The 24,680-nt window shown below is 39.9% G+C and overlaps 1 protein-coding gene across 4 annotated transcripts in view; it reads right to left on the minus strand.

Moving 5' to 3' along the window:
* The window catches only part of scaper (S-phase cyclin A-associated protein in the ER), a 118,923-nt gene that overhangs the window by 16,370 nt on the left and 77,873 nt on the right, over positions 1-24,680 (minus strand). For all 4 annotated transcript variants that reach the window (XM_081356196.1, XM_081356194.1, XM_081356197.1 and 1 more), the window contains 5 exons: positions 17,373-17,496; positions 13,739-13,959; positions 10,913-11,068; positions 6,181-6,427; positions 2,540-2,689 (listed from right to left, as the gene is read on the minus strand). In XM_081356196.1, coding sequence (XP_081212322.1) covers positions 2,540-2,689; positions 6,181-6,427; positions 10,913-11,068; positions 13,739-13,959; positions 17,373-17,496 — 898 coding nt within the window. The remainder of the gene's footprint in view (positions 1-2,539; positions 2,690-6,180; positions 6,428-10,912; positions 11,069-13,738; positions 13,960-17,372; positions 17,497-24,680) is intronic.

Genomic DNA, 24,680 nt, shown 5'->3' on the forward strand with positions numbered 1-24,680 from the left:
GTCTCATCCTGAGGAGTCGGCTACAGAATCGTATAACCACTAGTGCAGTTTGCTCAATATTTGAAGCGGGTTGGTGGGAGCTCATCTGCACACACTGAGGCCAAGACTTTTGGACAATGGCCTGGTGTCAAGAAGGGCAGCAAATAAGCCACTTCTCTCCAAAAAAAAAAAGAAAAAAAAGGACAGACTGACATTCTGCAGGAAGTACAAGGATTCACTTAAAACCATCCATTCACCATATTCCTAGTTTTAGAAACCATAAAATAGCTACAGTATGTGTGATAAACAGACAAAAGTCTCTGAAAATCTTTCCCAATGCTCTAAAATCTCATTCACGAAGGTCAGATAAATCATATGACAGGTTTGGCATCAATGATGCTCGATTTCTTTTTCTTATGCTTTAATCATTTGCATTGTGACTAATTTAAATATAGGGCTCTCTATCTCTATCAGAGGGTACATTTATTAATGACTTATGACTTAAATTGAGTCTTTTTTCATTACAAAAAGCTATTACAAGGCTTGAAAAGAATTATAACACAACTTATTACAAATAAATTGTGGTCTCATATGATACTTTTTTTCTGTTCTTTGACATTTTTGGAGCTCAACAGAATACTTATCCATTTTTACATAAATTGCTGCATTGAATTGGATGAGACAAGTTTACGTAAGAATGGATTCATGAATGATTTACACATTTTGAAATTGAAAGTGAACAGTGACTGGGGTTGCATTAAGCCTTAGATCTGCTTTTGGGTTCTACAGACAGAAAGTCACAGGTTTGAAATATCACAAAGATGAGAAAATTAATTAGATTTTTTACAACTAATCACATTAATAACATTACTAACAATACATTTTGTACTTTGCAAGGATCTTGGCATAGTAGGCTGAAATACAAGTTTGAACGGAATTAAAACCTCTTCTAGACCTAAAAAATCAAGTGCAAGGACCATCTATTGGAAAAGAGGAAAAAAAGAAGCCTGGAAGAAAACAAAGCTGCTGCAACTTTTCACTTTTCACATTAATTACCAAATTACAAAATGTCCCTCATGAATATTTTATTTATATTTATTGCATTTTATGTTGCAACGAAGTAAAGGTGTGGTTAAATTTGTGAAATTTCAGTTAGATTTTCTTTTGGAAAAAAGGTCTATTGTACAATGTCAGCAGTGTAGCCATGTAATATATGACACACAGCTCACACAGAACATTTTCAAGAAGCTTTCTGTTGGTTATTGTGGTGAATTCAAGTGGAATTCGCCTGTGAAAATTCACTTAACAACAGTAAATGTGACTGCACCTTAAAGGGATAGTTCATCCAAATATGAAAATTTAATTTTCTCACCCTCATCGTTTCAAGTGACGACACTATATGCAGGTGTAAACGGGGTCTAAAACGTTTTGAGCTTGTCCACTTTCGACCATTTCCAGAGGTAGTTGAAAACACATTCGACCGGATTGCTTTCGTAGTGTAAACGCTCATGTGGTCGAATGTGTTCGAACATTTACAAAAGACCGTCTACTCTCGACCTACTGACCCAATGCGTAAACATTATGGGAATTAGCCAGACGGGATTTAAACTTTGTCGGCTGAGGACCCAAGTTTGGTTTGAAGATGAAAAACGTACCAAGCACAATTTATGTTCTCTCACCATTCCTGATTTCTAACACACACGAAAGCTGCTGCTCTCCATATGTCTTTCCGTCATTTTCGGGCACGTTCATATGGAAATGACAAAAATGTATTTTGTCTATTAGATTGAAAGATCTGAAAAAGCCCATACATTTACCCTCCCATAGACCTTACCTTCGAAGAAATCAGGACAGAAGTGGTTGAAAGTGGACAAAAGAGACGCATTAAAACACCAGGGGCCCTATCTTGCACCCAGCGCAATTGACTTTGTACACCGACGCATGTATCATTCCTATTTTGCACCCGCGCAAAGCAGACTTTTCCCTCCACAGACGCACGCCGGTAAACTAGGAAATACACTGGCGCTCCCCAGGGCGGTTCAGAGAGGAGGCGTGCTCTTCTTGGCTGTTAACCACTCCTGGCGCGCGCCTGGCAAATCCGCCGTTACAATAGCAATCCGCCATGGAAAAAGCGCGTCTGCTCTTAAAGGGAATGTGAGATGACGCTCTGATTGGTTTATTTCACGTTACGCCCAAACCACACCTATGAATAATGAAGCTACTTTAGACCAAACCCTTTTAGATTTGCACCAGGCGCAAGAGTCATTTATCCCACCGGGAAAATAGCAACAGCGCCCAAGACCCGCCCACAAAGTTACTTGCGCTTTGCGCTTGACACTTGCGTTTCAGATCGTTAAAATAGGGCCCCAGGTGTAAACGGGAATGTGTCTCCCTCGTCTACTTGTGATCCGATCGACCAAAACGTATCTTAATACCAGGTGTAAAAAGGGCCAAACATGCATCAGTATATAGCCTAATCATAAAACCTTATGGATTCATAAAACAAACCAGCTAGCATGCACATTTTTTTATGTAACACTAATGATGAAGGTAATCTCACCTGGTTGTCTGGGTGGTTGACAGTGAAGTAGCCGACGCAGATGATGAGCTCATGAAGCAGCTCTTCAGAGCTCTGTTGAGAACAGTACCACAGCAGAGAACTCACAATGTGTCTGAAGGCCAGAGAGAGACCCTCCGCTCCTAAAACACACTGGAAACAACAGACACGGGTCAGCAACGGGATCACATCAGGGAATAGCTATTAGAAAAGAGCATGCACACAAGTCTGTCTGCACATTAGAAACGGGAGACATTTAAAATGTCACATTTTAAAGACATTATAGGGATTTTGACACTGTAAATGGAATAGATCACACAAAAATTTAAACTGATTTTTCATTCATTCCAGAACTGTATGACTTCTGTGGAACATGAAAGAAGATATTTTGGGGAACCATTTTTGTCTGCTATGAAAGTCAGTGGGGTCCAAAACAACATTGGACACTGTTGACTTTGTATTCTGCAGAAGAAATAAAGTCATACAGGTTTGGAATCGAAATGAGGGTGCTCACAACACACTCTTTTTGGTTGAACTGGTTGGTTGAACTGGTTCTGGAATCAGTAGTCCCACCTCAAGACCCCCCCCCCAATTCCCTCAACTAAAGAGATGCTATCTGCCGGTCTAGGACAGTATTTATTAAACATGTCAACATGACTGAGCGCCTCAGGGTCAGCACTAAAACTACTGACAGTTTCTGCTGGGTAGGAGAGTGTTATGGGATGGAGAGTCTAAACAACCACAAACAACAATACCTGAAAATCCCAGCATATGCAATGGGAGTAAGACGCTGGGTTTGCATCACCACAGACAGTCTGTTTGATTTGCCAGTGTAGCATTCAACCAACTCCGAGAACCGCTGTTGTTAGGATGTAGAACCAAGAATCATTTATGTTTGAAGGCGATTGAAGCATTAGCTACTATTTTTTTATTAAAACAAATAGATGAGGTAGATGGTTATTATCGTCAACTAAAACTATTAAAACATTTCGGTTAATTGAAATAAAGCCGAAATAAATATAAATATTAGATGAAAAACTTAAACTGAGTCGCCTTGGCAATTAACTGAAATAAGTTTAAGTTGAAGCACTACTATTATTAAATCAAAATAAATTAGACCAAAAAGAACTAAAATTGAAATAAAAATAAAAACCTAAATAGCAATATTATATATATAAATATATATATATATATATATATATATAAATATGTATAAAAACCTCAACTAATAAAATGACAAAAGCACAAAGAAATTACAACAAATTAAACTAAAATTAACACGAAAACTAAAAATATAAAATAAAAATTAATTCAAAATATAAAAAAAGCTATAATAAAACTAAATTGACACTGATGAGTTACCGATCAACATTTTGATTTTTTCATTTTCTGCAATTTTAAAGATTTTTAATACCACTATTGAATATTTTAATAACACTACTGAAACGCCATCAATTGATTTAAATATTAAATTGTGAATATATGAGTTTTTATAGTTAACGCATTTAGTTAATTCTAATTACTGTGTAATTACAAGGTTAATTTGTGAGGATGACAATCATATAATGACGCTGACAGAAGTACAGTAGAGTTATTTGTCTCAAACAACACAAATATAATCCATATTTCACAAACAGAAATAAAAAGGTAACCGTGTTAAACAATTAATCATATGCATTAACAATCTAACATTAACTTTCCCCTCAAAGAATAAAGCAATATTTTTGTCTTCTGAATTTACAACCCAAAGCCAAAAAAGCAGCACCAGTGAGCCACAGGGTGACCTATTTAATAAGAAAAGACTGGATTACACATGATTATTATCTAGCAGCTCTACTACTAAGGAACCAGATCTGTTTTGTAACAGCTAAACTGGCATGCCAGAAAACACCTCCATGAGTCTTTAGCTCAGGTTGGACTCTCATCCACATCATCTCATGAAATAATATTAATACATTGCCCAGAAGTGCTTCTGCTACCTCCTATCTGGTGTTTAACTCGTTTTTTTCTTCTGTGTGGGTATTTCCAAGATAATTTACAAGTTCTAATTGTAACCTAAGTAAAGAGAGGTCATCTGTATATTGAACACATCCATTGACCAACAGATCATGATTTCATGATATTTCCAGGTGCTCATTACTATTATTATTATTATTTTTTTTTTTTTCTAATAGAGATTAGACTCATAAACAGCAGTTTCTAGTGGATTAGCTATTTTAGGGCCAAAAATAACTAGAAATCTTAGATTTTCCATTATTTTTGTCCAGTCCTGGAAATCAAATTGATCAAACTCCCTGATATTTCCCAGTCTTCCATGACTGGATTGAACGGCATTAAACTTGAAAAGGTACATTTACATTAAATTCAAACTAAACAAGCCAACACACTAATTTATACAATAAAAATAGTGACAAACAGCATAATTTAATTAAATGTGTCACACACATTGTATATTATATTAGTCCCCATAGAGACTAATGTGCAGAGACTCGAATATTACTGAGTCATTTTAATGATCATTATATTTTTGTGAAATATCCAAATTAACCAATTTACTAAAATGAATCCAATTTCTCAGCACTACACATGAATCAATGACCTGTTTCTTGAACCAAACAAACTGATTCATAGAGTTTGAATTACTCTACTGCTGTCACCCAACTGAAAAATTAAGTTAGTAGCATAACTACTTAGTTACTCTCTAATACTTGCTTTAATTACAAAGAACTAACTGTTATGAATAGTTGGTGCGGTTGTTTCTACAATCACATTGAAGTAATTCATAGGGTTCTGACCCTCCTCGTTCACGCCTAGGTGTTTACATGATGATTTAGCCTAGCGATACCGTTCTTGTCTCTTTATCATGCCGGCTGAAGTACGACCGGAGCCTGTGCATGTTACGCCACTCACTGTCCGCATTACTCACCCAGAGCTTTCAACATGGCTGGCCCGGGGTCAGAGGTCAGGTGTGTTTACATCCACTGGGTTAACTTTGTTCTGTGAAGAAACACTGATATCCTACCAGTGGCTCTGAGGGGATTGGACCATTAGCTTTGAGGGTTATGTCTTTACGGCCCACATTTGTGTGCGCAGACGTACCAACGCAACCATTAATGAAAGCCCAAGAACTTTTTATTGCTTTACTTTTCAGAACGTCTGTCTGTAGGATGAGGCCACATATCTGCCACTAGCTGAAGGCCGAACTGCTGCTTTTACCTCTCTGAAGAAAAAAAACAAGCTGGGCAGCATTACTTTGAGCAGACAGGGTGGCTTGAACTACCAGCAGGATGGACACCACAAAAAAGATATTCGCATCCTTCCGCAGAGCTTTGAATCAAAGAGGCAGGATATCACAGATTGTAAACAGGACCAGAGCAATAAGGTTATCCATCACGAGATGCGTAGCTACCCAGACGGCTGCAGTACTTTTCAGAAGGTAAACACGGTCTTCTGGACTCTATAAAACACTTGAGCCAGATTCTTTTTTCTGAGTGTACTCAGTCGGGCCCTAAAAACCTGGAAATTCGGTGTGCAAACTAATTAAACGAATATCTAACCTAAAATCGTCACTGACACTTTCATTTTTCAACCATATACCATTTGATACATCTATTACATACAAGCGCCACATCGGAAATGAATACCTGGAAGGCTGAGAGGTCCAGCAGGGCGAAGGTGTTGAGGAAGCGCAACCCCTGGAGGGCCACCTGGATGACGACGGAGCTGTAAGGCCCCTGGGGGCCCGTGGGGCCGACAGAGAGAGGCTCAGGGGGAGCAGTGTGGAGCAGTATGCAGTACAGCATGTGAAGGACGCCCACCAGATCAGTGCTCTGCAGGAGGGCTGTCAAACCGGTAGGGTCCTGACGTTTGTTGTCAAAGATACTCAGAGAACTGAAAACGACAATTAAAGGGGAAAGAATCACATTGATTGGTAGTGTACCAATCTGAACATAACCTAAATTAAGGCACACATGAAGACACAGATAGCAACAGACATTCAAAAAATTGTGTAGAAATGTGCTCTTACTCAAATATAAACAAACAAGATCAATCACACATGATGTAGGACAAAAGCCCACTTTGTTCAACAGGTAATACCGGTTAACCAGTGACTGACACTCCAGGAATGAAAAACAAATCAGGGTCAGAAATACTGTTCTATATACTAATTCTATTAGCAAGGCCAAAGGTGTTCCTCATTGTATCCAATGTATCAGGCCAGTGAAAGAAGGCTCCTCATGTTTATGCACCTTTCAATCTGAATCACTGACCTTTCAAACAAAGTCAGCAGAGCACAGGGTTGTTCTAGTGCAGAGGGGAAGTGTGGCAAAAGGTGGCCAAAGGTGTGGTCTGAATGTAACAGAACCTGATGTGGTGCTGGTTACTTGCACAAGCCACAAAAGCCGAAGACCCAGGATGTAGGAAGTGTGAGATGTCTGGTCCCTGCGGCCTCTAGATTTACTCGCCAGACCAGAGCCTGTCCATTCTGATATAAATAACGAAGGCAAGCCCCATCTGTGAAGCATGCCTATGGGGCAAATAGGACTAACTGGTAACATTTGGCCCTGCCCGAGTCAGGAATGAACAGTAAGACACAGTGAGGGTGGCTGCGGCCAAATATATGAGGAGAGATAAGAAAGACTTTACACTTCTGAGCCTGGGATCAGGGACTGGAGATCAGAGAGAAAGAAACAAAGTGTGAGGTGAAGTAAAATAGAGATACAGGAGAAGGAATAAAGGATACAAAAAGATGAAGAAAAAAATCTATAATTAATGTGTAGAGTGGTGGATATAATGTGATGGACAGATCAAATGTATACAATGTACAGAGAGACTGCTATAATGTGGTGGACAGATTCATAAAATCAATGAATAGAATGTATTAGAGAGTGTATACAATGAATGTATAAAATGTCAAGAGAGACTGATCGAATTTTATGTAAAAATTCAAAGAATGAATGTGAAGAGCATTGAAGAAAGGATTAGTACATGAATACATAGAACACATAAATATGAAAGAATGTAGTGGAGAAATATAGAATAAATGTGTAGAATACACTGACAGATGGACAGAATGTGTTAGACAAATATATAGAATCAATGTGCAGAATGTACAGAGAAAGAGAAAATATGGCGGGGGCAGATGTTTACAATTAACATGTAGAATGTGTTGACAATGACAGAATGTGGTGGACAGATGTATAGAGTTAATGTAGAGAATGAATAGAGATGTATTGGACAGATGTAAAAAATGTATGTGTTAGAAAGAATGAATATATAGAATGTATAGAGATGGATAGAATGTGGTGAACAGATGTATAGAATGTATATAGAATGTATAGAGAGATAGACAGGAAGTGAAGTGTACAGAAATGAAAAGAATGTGACCAAAATGGAATGAATGCAAAGAATGAAGGTGTTGATGGAATGTAATTGACAGATAAACAGAATGAATATCTAGAATGTAGGGAGAGATAGATGTAGAGGCAAGGTAAGGACAAGATCTATAAATGTGACAAACCACAGACTGATCAAGTGGATCTTGGGGAAGTTTAGCCTCTAAGCAATGAAGCTGACCGTCCAAACATCTCATACACCAATGAACATACTGGAGCGCTCCACATAGCAACAGTAGAGCCAAAGTAGAGGGAAGTCTTGGAACTTGGACAACCAGCTGTCAGCCAAAAGCACTGGCTCCACAACTATGCAAACTCACCTTACTCTCTGGCTATCTTGTGTTGCAGGACATTTAATTAAGACCCATCTTACCAGATTTACAGCAGCATGTTTGTGTGTCTTAGTCAGGACAACACCCTGCAGATTAGCAGGATTGGTAACTTCATACCCCTGAGGGTATGAGCAAAAGCGGTCCTTAAGCTGATCTGAGACGAGATCTTCTGTTACTGTGCAACGGCAAGAGTCTGGCTATTGGTATCAAGGGCTGATCCCTAAACAGCACAGAAGGGGCAAGTTCTACAAGGTGTCACATTGCAGTTGAGGATACATCGGTGAACACTACACTAAGTGCACTGGAGGGGAAACAGACCTTTTGGTAAGTCAAAGGGGGAAAGGAGTGTCAAGCTTGGTGAGGGGGAAACCTCACTCTCGACAATGAGATCACAGCAAGTGCAAGAGATCGGCTACTCAGAATTAGCTTCCGGGTGGAAGCCACCTTGTTCGACTGATCTCAGCTCTGCGCTCCTCACCCACGTTTAACCTTACCCGGCGTAAGAAAATCCCCAGAGCTGGTCTCAGGTCAGATGATAAGGGCAGCATCCACAGACAGTCACGATCAGTGTCTACATGAGGGAACAAAGACTTGGTTCTCATAGAGTGACTGTGCATGACGTACTTCACATCTCCTGACCCTGAAACAGGAGACAGCAGTGTGGGATGAAAGTGAAAGGCCTGACAGAGGCAATTTGAGTCTACCTACTGACCCCAAATCAGCATCGTCTGATTAATCCATGCTTACAGCTAAACCTGTGGTAATGCTGTTAGTGTCTACTCGATTTAGAAAGGACGAGACAAAATACATCTGGAACTTTGATTTGCCATGAAACAATTTCCTTGAGGAAAAAGGGTAATTTAAAGACTCGAGTAAAAATAGGTTTCTAAATTAGTCAAGGTCCCTAAAACCCTGCTGGAGCCATGACACTCTGGTTAGTGCATAGAGTTAGGGTGCTCAGAGGGAATGTGGTCAGCATCCGAAAATGTCCTGTGCCATTTCCCAATCCTCTTCATGGTCTCTCTCCATTAAACTTCCTATCACTCTACACCAAGAGTGCCCCGTCTAGCTTCTGCTGATCAACGTTCCTGCAGAATTTGGATCCAACCCTCAAACATGGGTTTCTTTAAAAGACTGCAGACAGGTGTATTAAAGCAGCATTGGAATAAACTTTGCTCTATAACAAAGTGGTACATTCAGATACACCACCATTTCAATCCATTTTGATTGCAGCACAGGCCACAATTCATATGTTAACACGTCATCATTAGCTTAGCACAAGCGCTCCTTGACTTTTATTGGCCGTTGATGACTATCAATATTTAATCCCAACAAATACACTGGCAGCCGGTGATAGAAATACAAAGCACTCGCTGTAAGAACAAATCCCAGGGTCTGGCAACAGCAAGAGAGTAGAGCAACTCGGAAATGTCTAACACGAACCACAAAGGGACAACTTCCTGGCCTTCAGCATGGTGAAGAATGACGGAATGGAACGCTGACTCGATTATTAAAGATGTTGATTTTGTCGCTGAGCAGGACTATTAAAGAGAAGAATTGGCAATAGAGTTTCTCACAGATATTCAGTGTCAGAAGCCAAGGGATGTTGGGAGAGACACTGGAGTTGTCATAACCAGCTGGATGTCGTCATAGCATGCAACAGCTGGAATAGAACATAGCTGGCCAACTGAGGTGGAGCTAGGACCTTTGAAGAAACTCCAAAATCCAAGTGGACTAGAACGGATTTGCATGTAAAATTTTAATTGGTGCAAATGCAAAGACTCATTCAGACAATCAGTAGAGATCAAGAGAGTTTAATTCAAACTGTTCTGAAACACATCAGTAGTAGCACTTTCTTTTCTACCTTTTAATACACCTTATCAGGCCCAGACAGAATCTGCAGACTTTTTTCTATTTCAACATCACAATGTACAGAAAAAACAACCACTCCTAAAATGTTTACAGTGCAATTTAAAGTATGAAGAAAGCAACAGTGCAGCATCGCAGCGATCTGTCTTTTCTGCAAGTCAGGGTCAGAGGTCAAAGTCGGGATACCACAAGCTTTGACTGCGTGGTTAGCCTCTGTCAGCAGCTGTGCATGCACAAAATGCACTCCGACACACACGTGGGTGGGCTGCAGGCAGGAGTTTACAGTGTAAGGAGACAGAGCTGCAGGGTCGCTAGATGACTATCAGCACAGGCTCTGCAGGGCTAACGTCAGACACTGGGAAATGAGCTGCTGATTGATGGGGCTGGTGTCTCTGGTCTGCACCTCCTCAGACATCAGAACAACAAAACTACAGTGGACTTCACCTATTCATTTAGATAGGAATGAGGTTATCTGCTTGTCTGGGGATGTTTGGGAAGGGTGCGACCACTAAAAATAGATACTGTGGAGGTATCATTGTATAGTGATGGCATCATATGGTGGTATGATTGAACTTTCCCTTTAGTACTGAATAATTTTCATACCTAAATAACATCATAAGTATATATTGCATTGTCAAGGTAATTCAAAGAATATCACTATAATGATAAGAGTCCCAGTGTATACCATGTTTTTTTGTAAGTGGACTGGAGGGTCATGTCAAATAAAGGAAGAAGATATTGGAGACAAATGAAGTAAAGTAACATTAGAAACCACTCACCGCCCAGTCATGCCAAAACTCAACTTGCACATCCCATGGAGGAAAGCAGTGGCTTGCTCCAGAAAGGCAGCCATTTTGGGACTCTCGTCGATCGGCCCTTGTATGGACAGGAAACAGCCGTACAGCTTGTCGATCAAGCCCATGTTCACCACATAGCTGAAGAGGGAAACAAGCCGAAACGCGTCAGACTTAACACATGAAAACATTTGGATGACAATCACATTAATCATGCTCAATTTCTTGAGAGGAACATCAATTTGATTTAGACCACATTCACAGTCAACATTTCTTTTCCCTTATCCGCCATTTTGTATACATTTGGATATGTTTTCCAATACACTGAATTCCCTTCTCTGGGATATATGCAAAGGTGGCAAAAAAATTGGGCCAAAATGACATTTCAAAAGCAGCATATAGGTTACGGCATTCTGTAACAGACTTCACACTTGAAGCACACCTATGATGCCTTAAAATGCTGTCTAGCAGGCAGCTCACGGCCATGAAGGCCACTGCAATCCAGAATGCTCTCGGTCTGAAATCTGAGCTCTCATCTGAGCCCACAACTCCTGCCTATTATGTCTATATCTCTAATTTGTCTGGTCAAATGAAAGGTCTCATGATGGTGTTGGTCCGCACCCTCCTGGCTACAAATCAGGCCTAATTACAGTATTAGTGGATGACTGTGTCTCCGTGTGCCAGCTCAGATCTAGAAGAGGAGAAAAGCCCCCCTTCTTCCCTCATGCCTCAGGTATTCTGTCCCTCCACCCTCTCCCACCTCCAGCGCTGTCTAAAGTCTCCAGGCAGTCAATCACTGGACCTCCCAGTGCAGTCTGGGCCAGCATTTTGTGGCTCCAATGCAGCAACGAGCTGACTCAGCTGCAGATCCGCATTTCACACCCTCCACTTTAGCCTCTGTTTCCCAGTCTCCCCAAATCTGTATATTTTTCCCCTCACTCTCTTTTCCTATTTCCCTCATACCTCCTTTTGTTACGGCTGTCAGTCAAAAATGTGTGCACTCAGTAAAGGTGATTACAATTCTCCCCTCGCCCTTCTTCTCAATAGGTCGGCCATCACCTGAACTAAAGCCCCTTGTTATGGCTTTATTTTCCTCTTGGGTATGGCTCAAGCAGAAAGCGGTTTTCCACACACCATTGTGCAGCCTCTCAGATGCTTCATCCGGGCAACAAGAGCCAAAGTGATCAGTCATGATCAGATGTTCCAGCCAAAGGTCTAGCGGATCTCTATGCGACTCATTCAGGGAGTTTAATCTTTTTAAAGTGAAGTGAAAGTGACATGTGAAGGCCAAGTATGGTAACCCATTCTCGGAATTTGTCCTTTAACCCATCCAAGTCAGTGCACACACATTAGGAGTAGTGAGTAATGAACACACAGACACACTGCAAACCGTGACACACATACCCGGAGCAGTGGGCAGCCATTATGCTGGGTGCCCGGGGAGCGATTAGGGGTTAGGGCACTTCAGTCATTTCATGTTGGTACTGGAATCAAACAATCTTTGGGTTACCAGTCGGACTCGCTAACCATTAGCCCACGACTGCCATTAGCCCACAATTTGATTTTTGATTAATTTTTATGCATTATTCTTTTTATAGTCTTCTTTTCTGTTTCAAAACCAAAGAGGCTGAAAAAAAAAAAAAAAAAAAAAAAAAAAAAAAAAGGTTCTATTTTATACTTCCCTGCGGATTTATTTTTGGTAATCCAGCCACTATTTGGCCTGTTCCAGCCATGTCTGCAAGGTCACTCCACGGTCACTGCACTGGGCTTGAGACTGCTCGTGTCAAACAAATCATGGGAGGGAACACTGAGGGATTGTGGGAAGCTTGGGATTCTTAGCAGGCCGGGCTGTCTGCCTTTCCTCAGAGAGCAGGAGAAAGCCCAGCACTAGCGCTCTCCTCCGCACTGCCCTACTCTCACGCCGAGTTCAACTGAAAGTCGTGTACTTCCAGAAGGGAATTTTGGCCAATGTGTAGACTAAAAACTTTGGTTTAGAGCACAGATTTGTGAAGGAGGTGCCGGCTAAGTTAGGAAAGAGATGGGGCATCCAAGAGCATACCCAACCAAAAGCAGAAAGCAAGGTCTGATGTGTACAAGACTATGATGTCATTAAAATGGAGTAGTCTTATAAACAAATTTCCCAAATTGTCTGACCGGGATAACCTCTGGATCCTTTCCAAGAGGTCATTCCCTGCTCAAGGGATATCATTCCAAGACTTGAGAAACTCTTGTGCGTTTCACATTGCAAAAAATATTGTTGCTAACAAAAGCCATGTCACTCTATACAGTTGTAAGCGTCAGACTGTATTTGTTTTCACCACAGCTGTAAAAATGCTTAGTTTTCTAATCTTAGAGAAAATGTTTTCCTGCCTCCATTTGCCTGATGAGCTGGGGGAGAGGTGTGTGGAAAAGGAAAAGAAAAAAGGATGTTTAAATAATGCACTGAATTGAGAACATGACTAATAAAAAGCAGTGAGATTAGATTTAGATTATTGTGTGTACACTTTGCACTGGTGTAGCTGATTTGAAATCAGCCTTTTACAGCTTAACGTTACATTGTAAATGAACTTTTTCTTCTCAATAAACCTATGCTCTTTCTTTTGGAGAATGGTAGGGGTATGCTTGGCTACATTTTGCAAAATTTGAAGAGGTTATGTGGATATGCAAATATTTATACAAAATAAATGTCCAAAAATTAACATGATTATTTTAATTGTTATGCATTACTACAACAAAAGACAAGATTTTCAAGATGTATTCAAGATGCTTGATCAGGAAGAGTCATGGAAAGAAAACATAAAAATGAATAACCTGATAAGATCTTGAGTACGTGTGTTGAAGTTCTCGCTGGCGACAGGTCTGCTCTTGGCATCCGGAGTGCATATACGTGGAGAATCTCCATTTAAATTAGTCGGGTGCAACTGCCCCAGCACTGTGGCGACTGTCTGCAGAAGTCCTGTAGTCAAACCCTCAAAGATCTGCTTATTGACACTGCGGCCAAAGATTGACGTGTCCTCATCAGGTACGAAGAGCTGCAGAAACAGTTATAGATGTGTTATTCATCATTGGTGGAAAGAGAAAAAACAAAGACAGTGTCAGCTGAACTGTAGTCACTACCCTGAGACTACCAAGAAGCAAGACAATGGTGTCTAGACACGTTGGAGCTTTCAGGTTTCATCAAGAGCTACAGATGAAACATCTTCGTCAACGACTCTCAACATGTCTACAAGCGTGTCAAAGACGAGAAGGTCTACAGTCATGTTCAAACAACTGTAGGCATTTTCTTTAAACTCTGTTTGGAGATTCGATACGGTGTTGTTACTGTTGGGGATGTTGTTACTGTACACCATTATTGTTGTTTGTGCTGCTGCAAATCCTTCTTTTGATGCAATTTACAAAAATCACAATCCTATTAATTGCATCCTTACAAGATGTACAGTACTCTAAGCAAACATTGGTTGAAAACTGATTTGGAAAACTAATTTAAATTTGCAAACACTTGCTCAATTGACTGATGGTTGTCTCTAACACCAATCTTGGCATTGAAGGACATCTGAGATCACTAAACAATGGGCCGTGCTGGTCTCAATATCCGGCCTAGCACTGTTGCACAATAGACAGGGTCATTTAAACCTCAGCTTGCATTTTAAAACATGTCCAATTAAAGCAGATGGTGCAAATAAAAAGGATCCTGTCCTCTTTTGTTTCCACGCGTAAGCCATTAATCTTTGGTTGGAATCCTGATCCTCTAGTGCATAAATAACTACAAGGGCGCTGCTCTATTATTCATCAGCCCTGGGTTATAAATTGGTAGTTACAACTCGAAGCGACATTGTCCCTGGTGGTGTGCCAATGACGGGCATACAAGAACTCTGCAAGGTATTCCCGTTTGCAGGAAGCACTGCCAGTGTTGAGAAAGACTGGTCATGCTACAAGAATGCTCCTTGGGGGCAAGGATAGGGACATAAATGTTTTTTTTTTTTTCAGTTAAAGTTTGTCTAAGAGTGAGGTTTGGCATTAACATAAAATATCTTAGTTAAAGGTAGTTAAAGCTTATTAAACTGTCATCATGTTTATAGCTACCTACTTGAATCTTTGTTGCGCCACAGTAATGCAAGAATGCACATTTAGCCAACTGGATCGTGCACATACTGTACAATGCATTTGCTAAATACATATGTGTTTGAGTTTTTGCCTAAGAATATGTATAGGATAGTCTGCATATAATTATGTTGATTAAAATACATATAAATAATCAAAAAATAAATATGCTTGTATATAAAATACATTTATATTTAAAATAAATTAACACAATTCTGTAACTTATTTAATAATTTCCCATGACCAAACATGACCATTTTGGCTTTTGCTATAAAGAACACTTTAATGTGTCATATTTAAGGTTTAATTGCATTAAGGTGGTATTAGACTAGTCAGATGTCATTAGTTAAAGAGAAAAAAAATACATACAGATTTTAGCGTAGGTACACATGCAAGTTAAAATGACAGTTTTTACAGAGTAGCAGCTTACTATGCTGAGAGAGCAGGCAAAACCAGCTACATTCTCCACAAATCTAATTACAGGGAAGGGAAGGGTGGACGCATATAGTGGCCACACTGAACGCATACACACACACACACACACACACACACACACACACACACACACACACACACACACACACACACACACACACACAGGTAAACGGCTACATAGGTCAGCTTGCAAAAATAACTTAAATATTGCTCTTTACTGACTTTTTCACTTACTTTGGGTGACTATTATGTCCGTTTATATCCATCACATGTCAAATAATCAGTGGCCTGACTTGCTTTTGCGTTGAGTTTGAAATAAACCCCTGTGCCCCCAGCAAATATTTCGTCTCTAGACTGACAGGGGCTTAATGATTTGCCAAACCAATGTTTCTTGCGCAAACACACATCCACAAGCCCTATATGACTCAGAAACTGGGTCTCATTTACTAATTGTACACACATATTTACGTGTGACAACCTACATGCACAGACATCAAATAAATTTGCATTTAAATGTAATCCTATTTATGAAAAATTTAATAAGAATTAAATAAAAATGAGCCTTCATTAAGTATTATATTATATATAATCTGGCACCTGTTGTGAATTCGGTGGAAAACCTTTCTGTTCCTGTGCTTTTGTTCAACAGTGAGGAGCTTACGTAAACACAACCCTACTGACATTTGTGTGTCTTTCCATACTTTGTCTTAATGACATCTTAAAGAGCTTGAAGCGTAGCGTGAGCTTGGTTCTAAAACCCCCTTGACAAAAATCAAAGGGCGAGAGAGAAGGCTGGGGGGGGGGGGGAGACGAAAAATAAGGGACAGAAGCGATGCGAAATGTGATTCAGCAGTGGAGCTTTCCCAGAACTTAAGATGATTCAGTGAGTCATATAAACAAGAGCAATGTTGTATGTATTAAAATCCATTTTGGCGCTTGCTTTAAACTGGTAGATGAGCTACATATGCTCTGGCAAGATGAACAAGACAGAAATGACCCTTTAGACATGACAAAACAGCACTTTACAACCTTTAAAAGCTAAAGTGGAAGTCGCATCCTAAAAGTATTAGTTCACCCTAAAAATTCTGTCATTTTTTCCCCTCCCATTCATGTTGTTCCAAATCCGTATCACTTACTTTCTCCTGTTGAATACAAAAGAAGACATTTTAAACAATGCATTGATCGCTCCTTTCCATGCAGTTATAATGAATGGGGATTGGAGCTTTCAATCCATAGCTTGACTGGAGCTTTCAAAGTTCCATAAAATGAATCATAAGTAGTCCAAGTGACTCAAGCACTATATTATTTTATAAGTCTTATTAAGTCATCTGATACCTTTGTGAGATTTTAGTTGTCATTCACTAATAATCAGTTTAACTTGGGGGTGAGTTATCGGATCAGTCAGAGTTGTGAACGAATCATTCAGATGGGTGTTGCAAACTGGATCAACTTATTCACTGAAAAAATTAGACTCAAACAAATGATTCATTCAGAATGAATCTCTTCTCCTTTCACGAATAAGCCAGCAAGAGCTTGGGTATATTTTCAGGTAATAAGCCTTAATTTTGGTCACACAAAGCTATTGTACGACTTCATAAAACATTAAATCTAGAGCTTTGTAAGAACCAGATTTATGATCATTTTATGGTGCTTTTTATGTCATTTTGTTGCTCGACAGCTCCAGTTCTCATTCACTTGTATTATATGGAAACTGACTGCCAGGATATTCAAATTTTGTGATCCACAGAAGAAAGTATGTTATAAAGGTTTGGAACAATATGAGGGTGAGAAAATAATGATTGGCTGAACAATAATAATGTAGTGACAAAAACTTGGATTTATGGCACATAAAGACCCCAAAACAGCCGGATTAGGCAAACTCACGTTAACTTCAGCTGTTAATACTCACTGTTAACTGATGGAGGAGTAGGTCCATGAGAAAAGTAATTTTGTTGCTGTAGAGAACATAGGAACAGTTGTTGTGGCAGTGCGCACAGGACAGGTAATACGTGTTCACGGCAGCGCAGAGGGACCTAAAGAGAAAGAGAGGGGGGATTAGTTTTCAAAAGCCGACGGCTTCTCCTGTTTTGAGTTTTTCCATCTAAATGATCAGGATACAAAGCAGGCCCCATATAAACATTTCAGGGCTACTCGGACTGGCAGTGTAAAAGATTGCCAATCAGATGAGTTGGGTTCTTTGCCGTAATACAGTAAGGTTATCTGAGGAAACTGACACTTAAAGCTCAGAGTGTGAACATCACACGCAATCCAAGAAGCATGACAACACTTGGAATATAACGCTCAAGGGATTTTCTCTCAGGAACAGCTCCTTACGTAATGTTGAAGAGAAAACATGAGATGTGCCCCGATGAGAGCTTAATCACTTACAAAAAAGAAAAAAGAAAAAAGAAAAGAAGTACTGTGGTATTTTTGGGACAAGGTCTTTTTAAGTTGTTTTTTTCCTTAGGGTCTTTGATTTGTAGTTCGTACTTAATATTTGTGTCAATTATTTTCTGTATACATTGGTGATTATTATTATTAGAATTTTTTTTTGTTGATTCTCTACTCTTTTATTTTCATATATGGGTGGCTATTTATTATTTTTTCTCTCCGTTTATTGGATGATTGGGTTAATGAGTCGTATAATTAGGTCAGGTACGACGAATCATATGGATATAAATTGTACCTTGCTATGTACTTGTTTTTATGCCTGACGAAAACCTTTGGGTCGAAACGTTGTTCAATCCTTTGGAAGCAATGGGGCGATTTTAGTTTACTCTGAAATTTTTGGGACAAGGTACCATGGTAATACCACATTTTCTGACACAACCATGATGGCAATACCATAGTACCACCACAGTAAAGATGTCTAAAGTACTAGTACTTTTATGCAAACCAAAACCCCCCAAAAAAAACAAATCGTAAACAGAACAATTAGACACAACATTAGAGTGGATGCTGAAAATCCAACAAGTTATTTTTAAATAGGGTTGCAAAGGGGCTGAAAATTGCCGGTATATTTCCCGAAACTTTCCAAAAGTTTCTAAAATTTCAAAAAAATCCTGGAAAGTTTTCAAAATGTCTGGAATTTTTGACACTTTGAAACCCTATTTGTAAATAATACATACTACATAAATAAAACACCAACATGCATACACACACACACACACACACACACACACACTATGGCATTCTCACTTTACCAAGGCACTGCCACAGTTCTTCACTTTTAAGGGATCCTACAACCGGCTCAATTAGATGAAATGGAGAAGAACTGGATACCGAACATCTGCCTGGCCCCTTCCTTGCTTTCACGTTTCCACCATCTCTTTCCCCAACTCGTTTTCTCTTGGCTCAGATAAGAGTCTAGCCGTCAGCGCCTTCGGGCCAGCAAGCCACTGTCAGTCAGTCAGGCCTCTGTATTTTGTCTGTTCCACACCAGCCCGAGAGGAGATTAATGTAGCTGATAACTGACCAGTCAATCCGCTCCCACTCCAGACCCCCCATCCATCCCTCTTCCCAACCACCCCTTCATTAGTTAATATTTTCTGACAACTGTATATTTTATCCCAAAGCAGAGTGGCGGGGCCCTATCTGCCGTACGGACAAATGGAATCTGACTTTTCTTTTTTAAACCAGGCCATGTTTATTTCCAACCGTAAACATTTTGATATCCACCACAACCTTCGCCATCTGTTCAGCATTTTCAGCCAAACCGTATTGGCACTCGTTATAAAAATAGCGCGAGCCTCGAAGGCCTCGGCCTGTCAATAACTTCCACCCGGCTGACAGAAACACCAGTGTATATTTTACCCACTGGCGGGCTGATCAGGGAGATAGCGGTGCGAATATTGACATAGCGGTGTAAAAGAGTCAGACATGCAGTATGAGACCGCAGGGAAAACATTGTGCCTGGTCTGCTGGGAAAGGATCCAAGTATTCCCCGCACGCCTCGGAGCTTTGCACTTTCAAAGCCGCTCGATCATGACCCATTATAAAAAAAACGGGTGTAGCCGTTTTTATGTACGGCGTTATTAATCGACAAGTTTTCACCTCGTCCGAGCGGACGATAAACACAGTTGACAAGGGTGTCGAAAGAGGTCTTGTTCGATTAATACGCAACAGCCAACGGAACATTGATTCACCAAAGCGTAAATGGTGAAGTGTTTCTTTTGTATTGATAGAAGGATACCGGAGCTTAGGGCGAAAGGAGGAGGAAAGGAAGGACGGATGGTCATGGGTGAGTGGAGTGATACACCAGGCTCTGTTCAGTCAGGGAAGGGAAACGTGAGATCTCCTCCAACCTGTGCACTCTGGGCAGCGGACCAGCACTGCCTCAGCCACACTGATTTTCCACCAGAGCCTCAATTGTGTCATTTCGAACAGCATTTTTTTTCTTTTCCATCAAACGTTTAAATATTCTCAACGGGACTGTTGGGGCGGGCAGGTTTTGGCTAAACGAAAACTAAAAATATCTGTCAATATGCAGATGCGTTCATCACAATTTCAGCGTTAGGAAATCATGTCTCATCTGTGTTTGTCATGGAATTTGAGGTATCTATATTGTTTCTAGGCAAGTTTTTAAAGGATAAGTGTCAAATGTCCAGGCGAGGATTGAATGACAGGCCTCAGTGTCAAGGTTCACTTTGGCTTCTCAAATATAAACAGCGGATTGAGGGCTTAAGCTAAAGATTATCACATTATTGAAGTGCTATATATTAACAGGCAACTGAAATTGGGATCGCAAGTGTGAAAAACAATGAGCTAATCTATATATAATTTTACTAGTGTATAAAAATGTTCCAAATCACAAAACAAAGTGAGAGTATAAAACAAATTTGATTAGAAATTACATTTGTATAATATTTAAATTAGCTAAGCTATAAAACTATTCTTTAAATAAAGTCTACTTTTGAGGTGAGCTACAAGCTCACATGAGCTCATGAAAGATTCACCGTTAACCTGATCTTAGGTGCACGTTCACAGGGTTTTGAAGGTACGAACGAGGCTATATGATGCCTGTCCAATAACGCGTGGGGAGGAATGTGAGCAGTGGGGGTAGGGCAGCCCCAGGTGGCTTGCATGGTTAAACGGCAGATTATAGAGAACACAACTAATTTCTTTGCACTAATCTTATTAAAGTGTAAAACAGCTGTCGACTAGCCAAATCTCAACACCAACCCCCAGTGCTTGCACCGAAGCTCCAGTATGAAACAAATAAGAGCATTTGGGGTAAAAAAAGAAACAGGAAAATGCTATACAGGTTTAGACGTTACTAAGCTATCAGGAAAGATAGCGAATAGGTTGCTGTAGCTAGGTTTAGTTAATTGCAAAATGCACATTCACATGACTTTCCAGAATTGGAGTTTGTCACAAAGAATGAACACTAACCACAGCTAATGTTAGATATTTCACTTGGGCAATCATCAGTAATAATAAAATATCAATTTGTCAGATAATCAGACAAAAACATTTAAATCTGTCTAGTATGAAAACTGTTTTTAACTATTAAAGTGATAAACCTACAGAATGACAATTAGCATAAACGACAGCTACTGTTTGCTATTTCTCGTAGTTATTTTCTAATTTGTTATTTTCGCAGTTACTTGTCAAAAATGCACAAAATAAATGAACTTGTGCAGTATGATGAAAAACACAATTTCGGTTAATGTGATGATATCTGACAATAAATGAGCGCTAGCTACTGGTTTGAAATCTCTGTTTATCGTTAAGTGACAAAAATGCAACAAAACACAACGTATAAACCATGTTAGACATTACTATAACTATTTTATGCTGTTATTAACAGATTTTAAACAAGTACCTCTCTCTAGTGCCTGTTCCTGATGCTTTTGATAGCATTCAGTGCTAGATATTCTTCATACTAGAATAGTGTAGATGTTACAGTGATACTCTGTGGCTTTTGATGGTTAATTGAACCAGATCTTCTCACAACTAACCACAGCTATTTGTTTGATATGGTGGGTTTCCAACCATTTAAATATCTGAGTTATCCTTTCATGCTACACAAGTATAGACATAACTAAGGTATTCTACAGCTTTTGACGATTAACCGAGCGTGAAATCAAACAGTAGTTTGTGGTGTTGTGGTCAGAGCTCATTCATTTTCTTTCGTTTTTTTTTTATATGAGCTTTGTCAGCTTACATGTGGACACCTCACTTTATCTACCTCCTAAATTGGCTGTGTTCAACACTCTGTGCTGCTACTGTTTGAGTAATGGGAAATTTTTTCAGGCCATCCATCATCTTGAAACCCGTTAAATACTCAGAAGCTGTCACTGTCCTGCTTGAAATGATATCCTTACACCCCAGCCCACTGCCAGCCATAAACCGGGGTGCTTTTCCAGCTCGCTCTCCTCTAATTGACGATGATTAGCATGACATCCAACACCGGCCCACCGTGCACGGTGTCTCTGCCTGTCTCTCCCCTTGACGATGACAGCTAGCGTCAAAGATTTTGAGGAGCAATTTGGTGAAGTGCCATTGTACTCCGTCTCAGGTTACTCGAGGAGTATGTAACACTGACCCAAATGTGCCAGGTCGTCACCGTGAGCATGCGGCATTCCTCTACCTGAGCGGATCCGAGATTCCCTGTCAGGAGCTGCGTTTTGACATTGGCAGGCTGCTCGATGTGAGCTCTGCCACAGTCCACCAGACCGCAGCCAGGTCTATAAACAACAGGCATATTGTTAATCTGCCCATAATGAAGCTTTATCTTGTAGACATAGGATTAAGTTGCCGAGCTAGCCGGTGGAGATGGTCTCTATAGCTCTGTATTGCATAGGAGAGGAAAAGAGGGGCCCACAGAGAGAAAGAGCATGCTAGATGGCAAGAGATAACTGCTAGAGAGCTGCAGATAATAAGCGCCGTGATCTCCTCACCTACTCAAACTGGCTTAACCTCAGCTAACCATGAAAATCCAGCCCTCTGATTAGTCAATGGAAACAAGCGGTGCAGACTTGCTTAAGGTATGCCACAGGGCTCCGTCCTCTACACCTTGCCTTTCTCTGTCCCCATTCGCCTCATCCCCTGAGGGTTGCTCATCAGCTTGGGTGGCCTCTGGACTGGATGGGGGTCATTGGACTGACCTGTGGAACTGAATTAAGGCCATTTAACCCATTCTGAAATCCATAGGCTAGCTCAGAGACAGGGAAGCAGATGGCTAAGAAGAACTCGAGATGAGGGGGAGATCACCCCAAGACTGTCTGTCTGGCCTAAAGTTGTGGTTTCTTTGCAATAAAAGTTGGCACAATCTTGTCCTCGGAGAGCAAAATGAACATTATTTAAATTTTTGGAGGAATGCACGGACATATCTGGATATGGCCAGTAACACAAATGATGTCATAGTTAGTTAGAACTTTATTTTACTATCCACCAATGTGGAAATTCTCCTTTGGCTTCTCATAAAAACACAATCACACACACAATACACAACAAGTTATACACATACACAAAATAAAAGTTATTCTCACAAACAGTTGCTTACCCTTCATTTAATATTCAAACTGCCACTGGTATAAAAGAATGTTTATACAATTTTTTTGGGACATTATACCTTTTTTCAGATGGAATCATTACAAACTCTGAGTTAAAGCAACACCAAAGCACTTTTCCTCTTCGGTCCCCCTACAGGTTGGAAGCGGAATTATCCATGACCGCTGTCATAAATAATTCAGCCTTCTGCAGCCTACCATCGCACGCACGCTATTTGTTTATCCAGCACCGGCTTTGGAAATAACGATGTCCACAGACAAGGTAGAGTATGTTGCATGATTTAACGAAAGTATGATGTATTGTGACATCAGAAACGGTTTTTTTTTATATAGGCTCCACCAACAGTAACGCTTGACGTAAAGCAAGTCAAATTTGTAGTTTCTTATGTCTCATTCGAACTACAGATACGCTACCCAACCTGGCAAACTTGCATAGTGCGGTTATAGCCGATAGAGGGTTGCAAAGCGAATGCAGAAGAGCCATTCACCCAGTTAAGAGTTGATGAACCACTGAAACGATTTTGGAAACATTATTTTAAGGTACAAAAGAATCTTTGGTGTTGCTTTAAGTGGGTATGGAGTCAGACACAACACTTGTTGCTCTTCTGTGTATTGCCAGCAAATTCAGTTTATCAAGCTGTGTTTACTGGCTTCTTATTTTTTCCTGCCATTCTCACTATTCTTTGCAACTTATTATTTTTCCTCACTCCTAAGTTACCACACCAAGCTGTAATATTAAACATTAAGATACTCTCAACATGACTTGTATACCATTTCCAAAACGGAATGACTAACATCAAAACTCTACAGTTTACACATAAAGAACAATCTTTGACCTGCTTTCTTTTAAAGTGTCTACCGGTACATTCTCACCAAAAATAACCCTTGTATCCAAATATTTAAAACTTTCCAAAATCTCAACACCCTTATTTAACATTAGTTTCCCTAACACATCGTCTTCACCAGAATTAATATTGAAAATCAGCTCTTTAGTTTTCCTTACATTCAATTTACACAAGTTTTCAAGAACAGCCACATTTTAAAAATAGGTTTGATCACTCATTGATTCTTTGAATAAAGTTGCACCAGAACCACATCATCCACATACTTAAAAAGATCAGGTGTATTGCACTTAATTTATAGGTCATTGGTATATATTGAGAATAAGAGTGGTGACAATACACAACCCTGCGGTGCCCCTGTATTTAAGACCAGTTATATGCCATTCATAAAAACTCTGTAGTCAACCTGAGAGGAAATCTTTGATCCATATATCAATGTAGAATTTATTTTCACATTACAAAGACGTGATAAAAGCAAATTAACCTGTACTGTTAAAAGCTGAGGTAAAATCAACAAAAAGTGCCCGTTCATAAGATTTAGAGTCCTGGATATGCTTTACTGTAAAATCAATCAAAGTAAGTGTGGCATTTTCGGTCCCCCTGTGTGGTCTACATACAAACTGCAATGGATATAATATCTTACTTGTGGTTAACATGATAACATAACATGTTTACTTACAATTCTTTCCATACATTTTGCCTGGACAGAAGTCTGCAACTGGTCTATAATTTTCAGGTAGTGTTTTCCCCGATGTCTTATGGATAGGTAATATTGTAGATATTACAGAAATAGCTGTGTAAGGGGCCTTTTGAGTTGATTTCCACCCATTTTTAAAACCCTCTCCTTTAAGCCACCAGGGC

The sequence above is a fragment of the Scardinius erythrophthalmus genome (assembly GCF_964197995.2).
Source record: "Scardinius erythrophthalmus genome assembly, chromosome: 24".
NCBI classification, from domain to species: domain Eukaryota; kingdom Metazoa; phylum Chordata; class Actinopteri; order Cypriniformes; family Leuciscidae; genus Scardinius; species Scardinius erythrophthalmus.